The sequence below is a fragment of the Podarcis liolepis genome, assembly GCF_965112155.1.
Source record: "Podarcis liolepis genome assembly, chromosome: 1".
NCBI classification, from domain to species: domain Eukaryota; kingdom Metazoa; phylum Chordata; class Lepidosauria; order Squamata; family Lacertidae; genus Podarcis; species Podarcis liolepis.
Genome location: NC_139554.1, coordinates 82279825 through 82288948, shown reverse-complemented (window position 1 = coordinate 82288948; position 9124 = coordinate 82279825). Strand labels below are relative to the sequence as shown.

Below are 9124 nucleotides of genomic sequence, written 5' to 3'. Positions count from 1 at the left end.
AAGGGAGCACATATCATTTTCTAATGGAAAAAGTGTTATATTCCTGGAGTCAGACACATAGAAAAGCATTTGAGTTTATTAAAAAATTTCAGACGCTGACATCACAGCTGGATATCTCTTTAAACATACTTCAGTTGATTTATTTATTTATTTTTTAAAAAAACTGATATTACACAATGTTCAACTTCATATTATACATATTATTACAATAAAAATATAATACATTATTAATATTAATATTATTAATTTATTTTCATTATACATAAATAGGTTAACCAGTTAGTAGCCAATAGGGCCATGCACTGGATTCATCAGGATTACATAGCCAATTGCAGCATACTGTGGCCTTAATTAACCAATCATTTGTTGACACATACCAAACGTATAACATCCTCATTGTCTATTGGCAGTAGAAGTTGGTGGCTGAAGATTGTTACATGAAATCTGTTAAACAAATCTGTGGCTTGAAATCGGTTACTTCAAATCCATACAATCATAGAGTTGGAAGGGACCCTGAGGATCATCTAGTCCAATCCCCTGCAGTGCAGAAATATGCAGTTGTCCCATACGGGGATCAAACCTGCAACCTTGGCACTATCAGCACCGTGCTCTAACCAACTGAGCTATCCAGATAGGATTGCTTGAAATCTCCACCGCTTTTAACATTTAACATCTCAGCTTTATGACTAAGAAATTCTACTTTATTTTATTTATAAAAATATCTATAACTCATAAATATACATATATATCTATTATAGTGGTGTGCAATATAATTATATGCCACCAGCTCATTAAAAAATCATAGTAGTATACAATCAAATCATTAAAGCATCATTAAATTGTAAGCCAAGAATATTAACAACAAATGACCAACAGTGAATCTAACTAACCCTCTGAAAATGCTTAGCAAAACAGGCACCCCAGCAGAGATGATGACATCTCCTGGGGTGCTATTTGCCAGTCCTCCACATTCCAAATAAATAAGTTTATCTCAGGGAGAAACCCACCAAATAAGCAAAGGAAGAGGTGGGTTGCAAGATGAATATGCATGGCTAAGGCTTTAATTGCAACCTAAAAATATATATATTTCCATAGTTGTTTTGCTATTGCCAATCAAAATGTCACAAAATTGTGAGCCAGTGTTTGATTCCACAATGAAACAGGAGGAGGGGGGAATGAGGAAAAAGCTGGCTTTGTATTGAAGCTGTAACATCTGGTCAAAAATTCATGTTTGTTCTTTAGGGAGTTCTATGGGGAGTGACCATGAAGACTGACTGTGCTTCAGAAGGTACCACTAAACTACTGTTGGGTACTGATGACCTCTGGGTATGTGGACTCTCCTTGCAGGCTATAGATATTGGGGCTGCAATGATGAGATGGGGCTGCACTTCAAGATGTATGACTGCACTGCTGCCTCCCGTACATAGACACGCACTTTGAGACCCAGTTTTGTATAGCGTAGTGCTTGTACATAGAACGCCTCCTGCACACACACACACAGGCACTTTCCCTCTTCTTGCGAAGAGCCTCAGGGCATCTCTACATCCCACCTTTTGAACGAAGGTCAAATCACACATATGGAGGCTGAGGCAATCATGATGTACCTACTCAGTCCATGGTTTGGAGTAGGCACATGAATGTGCACTTGTCATCTCAGCTGCAGGAAAATTTGAGGTGCTCCAAATACTCCAGCAGCTCCTGGGCGAGGCGGGTTCCTTTAGTGAGCTCGTCCCATTGATCAGTGAAAGTCCAGGAGATTCTGCAGGAATCAGCAGAACATGGGGCTGTGGGCAGCAGCTGGAAATAAAAGGCATGAAGAACCTGAGTCAAATGTCAAAGCACAACCATACAAATGCAGCATGTTCAGCACATGCAATGGAACATGCAACTGAAGGAGGAGAGCATTGCACATCAGGAATGCCAACTTAAATAAATGGGGGATCCATGTAAGCCCCACCCAGCATAATCGATCACAAGACACATGCTCCATTTGAATGGTAATGTTCATTAACTTTTTTGGGGAAACCCCTCTCAAATATTTTATTGGGGGGAGCGAAGGGACCTCGGCCGTTAGGAGTTGGCTCCTATGCTCCACATATGGGACTGTTGGGTCTCTCAATCAGATTAATGGTCTCATAAACTAGGAAATCTCTCTGAGATTCTTCCCACAGGATTCTTAAAAAATAATAATAATAATCAAAAATCTGAATATTGAAGATTTTCATTATGTGCACCTGTAACATTTACAAGTTTAAAGGATCAGTTAGGACCCCAAAGTAGGTTTCTCTTTTCAGGATGACGGTAATGGGCAAATGGGGTGTCCATTATTTTTCAGGCAGAACTCTAGTCCAATTAATGGCTAAAAGGCAGAAATTCAGTAGGCATTTACTCCATTCCTTTGTATTCTTGCTGGGGAAAGATACTCCTGTCACGTTTGCCAGGAAAAGGGGGGGAAGTTGCAATACAACGGGGTGGCATTCCCAGTCCCACAGAGAAACATAGGAAGCCTGCCCAATTCTTGATCATCCGCATCTATCTGTGGAAGAAACACCCTGGAATGGGATGTTTAATGCAACTACAGGTTGTTATCCTGGGAGCATCATATAACAACTGTGGAATGCTTGTTTTACAAGCAAGCCCCGAAGGAGCGGCTCTTTTACCTTCATTTTCTTGACAGTGTTTTCCAGCTGGTTGAGGTACTTTTGGCAATATTCAGTTTGCCTATAGATGTTGGGTCTCAGTCTGCCGCCAATTGGTCTGATGATGCCTGCATAATGCTGGAAGCACTTTGTGTACTGACACAGTCTCGTGTCAATGGTGCCCTGTCACACAAGAAAGATGGACACCTTTACTGAGTAGTCTATTTAAGCAGCTATGTGTAAAACCCAGATTGCATTTTGGAAATGTTAAGTGCAGTGTTCATGGTTTGTTAGAACTCTCAGATTCAGGACAGGGCTGAGGTACCGGGCTGCTAACAGAGGCGTAGAAGACAGAGTTTTGGAAAGCTGAGTCGTACCTTGGAGGTTGAAGGCAATCTGTTCCGGAAGTCCGTTCGACTTCCAAAATGTTCGGAAACCAAAGCACCACTTTCGATTGGCTGCAGGAAGCTCCTGCAACCAATCAGAAGCCATGGAAGCCCCATCAGACATTTGGGTTCCAAAGAACATTCACAAACCAGAACAGTCACTTCTGGGTTTGCAGTGTTCAGGAGCCAAAACGTCTGAGTACCAAGGCGTTCGGGATCCAAGGTACGACTGTATGTTTTTTGCCTCCACAACAGGACAAAACATGCAACACCCATTCAGATACTCTTTTCTATGAAACTACCAAATTCCTACCTCCTGTTGAAACTGGCATCCCTAGACTTTGTCCTGAGCCCATCTAGTCCAGCATCCTGCTCTCACAGTGGCCAACTAGATGCCCGTGGGAAACGTACAAGCAGGCTCTGAGCGCAAGAGCATTTCCCCTGGTATTCAGAAGCATCGCTACCTCCAACTGAGGAGGCAGAGCAGAGCCATCATGGTTAGTAGCCATTGATAGCCTTAACCTCCATGAATCTGCCTTATCCTCTCTTAAAACCATCCAGATTGGGGGGCCATCAATGCCTCCCGGGTGAGGAAGTTCCAAAATTTAACTATATGCTGTATGAAGAATTACTTTCTTTTATCTGTCCTAAATCTTCCAACATTCAGCTTATTTGGATGTCAGTGCATTCTAGTGCTATGAGAGAGGGAGGGAAACTTTCTCCATCTGCTTTGAAATATATACAGTGGTACCTCAGGTTAAGTACTTAATTCGTTCCAGAGGTCCGTTCTTAACCTGAAACTGTTCTTAACTTGAATAACTACTTTAGCTAATGGGGCCTCCTGCTGCTGCCGTGCCGCCGGAGCACGATTTCTGTTCTCATCCTGAAGCAAAGTTCTTAACCCGAGGTAATATTTCTGGGTTAGCGGGGTCTGTAACCTGAAGCCTATGTAACCTGAAGCATATGTAACCTGAGGTACCACTGTACTGCTTTGCAAAAAAAAGTATATTAGGCAAAGTTGTTTAAAAAGAAATTTCAAATTGATGTGGAAATGTGGAGAACTGAACATAGTACTGAAATAATATAATGAAAAAGTAGGAGAAACCAAAATTGACAGATTTGCCCATTCCTGCCCTACACACAGATACTGGGCTTGCTCTTCCTCTTGCCAAATGGCTCCTTACCAGGTCGGTGGGCTGGGCCACAATGCCATTGTTTCTCAGGATGCACACAGGTCCTCTGAGCTCCCTGCCTCCATAACCATCATCCTGCAAAAAACAAAACAAAACTTGGATTCCGGAACTGGCACGAACCAATTTTAATTGTGAAAAATAAGTTATATATTATTTGTCTTTGAAGCATTCGAAACTATTTCTACTTTTATGAAATTTGGTGTGCTTCTCCTCCTCTGCTGCAACAGCTGAAAGATTTTATTACAACTTAGTATTCCTATTCCCCCACACACAAACTTTAGTAAAATGTTGAGAGCCAGTGCAGTCCTGTCAGCAGAGTTGCCTGTGGTCTGGACTCAACAATTCACCTGTAGACTCAATAAGGGTGTTAAAGGAGTCACCACCCCACAAATGCAATAAGGGTGAAGGGACTTTACTTATATTTAGGATCTGATTCATCATCTCTAGTAGAGTCAAGAAGGAATGTTCACTAGGGTAGCAGAACTGCCATCCTTTGCAGCTTATGGTTTGTGTTTTTCTTTTGAATCATCTGAAGTGGAGCTATTTGTTCTCCAAAATAACTCACTGTAGATTCTACAGATTGATAGGCTGGAGGTGGAAACAGATGGGAGTTGTGAAAGAAGACTGAACCCAATAACCTCTTGTTTCCTTCCAAGGCTATGAATTGTAAGAGTGGGGAAATAATGGCCCGTCACACAAGAATGTAGCGGGAAGGTAGAGGTATGAAGCTTAAAGCCTGTCAGTCCAATCCTGAACACATTCACTTGGAAGCAAGTCCCACATGCTTCAGATCATGCCTGACCTTCCATTGCTGATGTCCTAATGACTGCAGAATGTGGAAATAAGCAGGACTTTGTTTACTGGAAATCAGGGACAAGGAAAACCTACAACAAAATGTTGCTGTGTGACATGCTTCTATTCAAGGTTCCAACCACTCCAAGCCATTCCTATTCCAACTAAGTATTTTTTTACCCCCCCCCCAACTCAATAGCCAGGATTCCATACTAACTGAGCATGTTCAGTCCTCACTTAGTCATTTGGAGGAAGGTTAAACCCCTTTAATTTACTCCCCAAAATATTATTATTTTTACTTCTGCAAAACATGGGGCTGTTGATACCTCCCTCTTGTGTGTGGATGTTTTGGCTACTTATGCATGATGACTCAAAAACCTGAGATCATTCTTAGTATCTAGATGCTGCTGCTGCTGCTGCTGCTGCTGCTGCTGCTGCTGCTGCTGCTGCTGAAATGTAGGACAAATTGGTACTGATCCTGCCCTGGAAGTCATGTGCACCACACAGGACACTGCCTGCTGCTCAAAAACACAGGAGCGCATGGCCAGCAGCATTAAGCCAACCAAATGTTAGATTGTACGTAATTCTAGTCAGCGATTCCAGTCAAACCAAAATATTTGGCTCTATTTCAGCTGACACCCTAGCCCTCAACATTTGCCAACAATGCCAGTAACTCATGGCTGAGCTGGTCCAGTTTACCAAAGCACATTTCTTTGCGGGCCCCACAATTTTCAACATCTGGAATGGCTCTACTAAATTCTACTCTTAGCCGAGTGGAAGGAAAGGTCCTTTGGAGAGAGAAAGGAAGGAAGTGACACAGAAAGCAGGTGATTCATTCTTGTACATACCACTAAGGTCTTGTAAAGATCCCTCAGGCATTTCTTCAAGCGACTGATAATGGAGATGGCATTGGGCAGTTCCTCTGCACATGTCGGTCCGGCCTCAGTGGGGCATCCCTGACTCAAACTGCAAAGCACAGTCATCAGTGACACCACTGATACAAATGTGTGCCGTCCTGTAATAAACATAAGGATTGCGTCATCAGACATTGAGACAAATTGTGCAGTGAAATGCTATTTCACACTTCTTCAAAAGGAAGTCACATGGCATTCATCGGAGTTTACTCTCAAAAGCGTATCCATAGGATGGGTGCTTTAATGACCTTAATCTCCACACAAGAAGGCCAACATGGAAATAGTAAAGGTAGAATCCAAGGCAGGGGCGAACGAAGGCATCGTGACACCCGGGGCGGGGTGCCGCTACGTAGGGTTCATGTGCGGCATTGCTACTTACGATGCATGCACCGTACGTAGTGAGGCTGCACACGCACTGTACATAGCGCTTTGCCAGCAGCACCATACAGACAGATTATCAAAACATTTTTTTTAAAGGGGGAGGCTGTTTTGAATGAGAGAAGAATGCAGCTGTGAGAAGAAAAATTGATAAATATGTTGCCAGGCTGCACTTATGGGTTATTTCCTGCCATTTCCCCTCCAATCACCCAACAGACACTCCCCTCACATGAGAAACCAAAGAGACAGATTCCTGGTAGCAACAGGTAAGGGTGGGTGTCACACACACGTCCTAGGAATGTAAGTCAGGTAATGTGACTGCAACCTGCCATGCATCAAATGGGACCAGGCAGAGTAACAGAGTGACAACATTTCCCCTCCTGAGGGGTAGCTGTCACAAGACATGTGAAGCTACTTTGCTTTTTTGTGCCCAGAAGCAGAGACAGTCAAGAGGGACTTTCCCCCTCTGCCAGGCAAGAAGGAACAGTGGAATTCCAGCACCAACTTTTACTAGGAGCAAATAAGGCTGAATACCTTGGTGAGGTCAGAGCTATGGTGAAGTTCAAGTCAAGGCTGCCTACCTTGTCACATGCAGCGTCACATGAAGTTTCCTGGCCGAATTCTCTGAATACTTCACCAATTGAGCTGCCCCTCATACCAGCTCATGCCCCTTCGGCTCCCCTCAGTGTGGAGGAGGCTGAGCGCGGAGCCGAGTGTAGCACAGCTTTGGTGGCTGGCTCCTCCAGAGCACTCAGCCTCCTCCAGATGATGTGACGTCACACATGCATTGCGTGCGGGATGTCACATGCATGCAAAGTGTGACACATGTGACATCACACACGCGTGTTGCACATGTGATGTCATGTGCACATGGCATGTGCCGGGGCCGCTTAATCTTGGGAGCAACTTGGCATCTCTGGGGCTGATCCAAGACATTTTGCTGCCTGAGGCAAAGGACAAGATGGTGCACACACAGACATACACTTCATGTACAGTAGCCAAATGGGCAGTCCGGTCCATGGGATTGTGTCCTCTACCTTAAGGAGCACAGGACAGGCTGAGTGGCACACACAGCTTCAATCTCCAACACTTCACCACTGCCCCTTGACCCTCAGCACCTGCTGCCTGCGATGGCCGCCTCATTCTGCCTCATGATAGGGCTGGCCTGTATTTCCTTGGTATTCTAGGCAAACTATCACCATGTACAAAAGGCTATGCACACACCATACATTTAAAGCACATTTATATCATATTCTTCCCTCGCCCAAGATTCCTGAGAACTGTAGTTTCCCCCTGAGAGTTACACTGCTCAGCACCATTAACAAATTACATCTTGAGGGGAGGGGTGAGCCACGTGCTTTAAAGATACGTTGTGTAAGCGACCATAAAAACCCCACAGCTCTCATCATTCTAGGGAGATGTGAGTGGGTCAGATCATCAGCTTACAAAACCACAAATGCAAGAAATGGGGAGGGGGGTGCAGCCCTGGGTTTCAAAACAGTAATGCACTTCATGTTTGGGTGGGGGACCCAAAACCGTAACGACACCCTAAATTACAAACCAAATTCCAACACCAAAATTCCCTAGAGCTGCTCAGTCCTGTTCCAAGTCGAGAACTCCTGCTAGCAAAAAAAAATGTAGAAGCATGGGAGTCTTATCAGGAGGAAAACAAAATCCTAACTTCCATTCCCCACCCCCATGGCAGAGTTCCTCTGCTTTTACATTTCCACACCAAGGGAGCACCACCTGTTTAATTGCTACTCGTCAGACAGTCACACAAGCCCTGCAACCATGCACATTTAATGCACATTTAAAGCTCATGGCTACCAAGCTACAGTTCCCAGGACTCCTTGGGGGGTGGTGAGAGGAATGTGCTTTAAATGCTCAGCCTTCTGTTGCTGGAAGCCAGGGCTCCCCTGCTATAAGCATGCACAGCCTTGTTGACATCCTAGCAGGCCCTCAGGCATTCTCAACCTTTTTTTGTTTTTGTTTTTTGTTTAACTCATCACAGTGGGCAAAGCATGATAAACACCCTTGCCCCTTGTTTATACACAGGTCGACTATGCCCCAAAGGTTCAAAGAAAAATCTTGCATAGCAACAGAAGAATCCAGGAATCCAGCAATGACATCTCACCTTGGGTAGATTTTTTTAAAAAATAAAAACATCTCTGCTTCTACTCAAGCACACAAACGAGAATCCACATCACCAGTGCTGCCCAGTATGACAAATCACAGGTGTGTTGGCAACTCTGCTCCCACCACTCAGAGAACTCAGCCCTGGAAGAGTCACAATCCACTGTACAACTTTCCCTTGTTGGCTTTTCTCCAGGAAACATCCAGAACCAGCCCTACCTCCCATCTCCCCAAACACTTGCCTCAAAATTTTGTCCCACTCATAACACACACACACACACACACACACACACCACAGACCAGCTTATTGAAGAAGACTTTCCCTCCACTAGCTCAGCCCAAATAAACTTCTCAGCCAATCAGCCCTTCTCTCCACACTGTCTTCCAAGGAAACATGCATACAACAGAGTGCCCTCCAGCAGCCTCTACTACTTACGCTGCCTCATCCTGCTTCAAGTTAGATGCCTTTCCACTCCTTAATTGTCCCTCTACCTACTGCTTTCCCCGGGTCCTTATATCTCACCTGTTTACTGCTGATCACACCCCTAGTCTGACATCACTTCTAGAGAAAAGCAGGCTGTGAAATTCTGTGAATGAACAGGATGTGGGTAATGTAATTCAGCTGTGTAGAATGAACTCATTGGACACTTCTGAGCAGGGCAGGGCAGGGCAATCTATGGAGGTGTCCT

General features: G+C 44.3%; 1 protein-coding gene across 2 annotated transcripts; it reads right to left on the bottom strand.

Moving 5' to 3' along the window:
- Nucleotides 1–659: 659 nt before the first annotated feature.
- Nucleotides 660–8921, bottom strand: LOC310699475 (uncharacterized protein). Of its 2 annotated transcripts, XM_083487369.1 has the most exons (5): nucleotides 8872–8921; nucleotides 5859–6025; nucleotides 4210–4293; nucleotides 2661–2822; nucleotides 660–1797 (listed from the first exon to the last, which is right to left on the bottom strand). In XM_083487369.1, the coding sequence occupies exons 1-5, from the start codon at nucleotides 8879–8881 to the stop codon at nucleotides 1654–1656; spliced, it is 567 nt and encodes a 188-aa protein (XP_083343495.1). In that variant the 5' UTR covers nucleotides 8882–8921; the 3' UTR covers nucleotides 660–1653. The 2 variants fall into 2 exon arrangements, with proteins under 2 accessions (XP_083343495.1, XP_083343494.1); XM_083487368.1 differs by lacking the exon at nucleotides 8872–8921 and having other exon boundaries at nucleotides 5859–6093.
- Nucleotides 8922–9124: the final 203 nt, after the last annotated feature.

Bases quoted from the DNA above. Each gene is read 5' to 3' on its own strand.
- LOC310699475 (XM_083487368.1), bottom strand. From the start codon at position 6,059: ATGTCTGATGACGCAATCCTTATGTTTATTACAGGACGGCACACATTT. The intron at 4,294-5,858 runs GTATGTACAAGA...TGTTTTTTGCAG, and splicing joins ATCTTTACAAGACCTTAGTG to GATGATGGTTATGGAGGCAG. The intron at 2,823-4,209 runs GTAAGGAGCCAT...CTTGTGTGACAG, and splicing joins TGGCCCAGCCCACCGACCTG to GGCACCATTGACACGAGACT.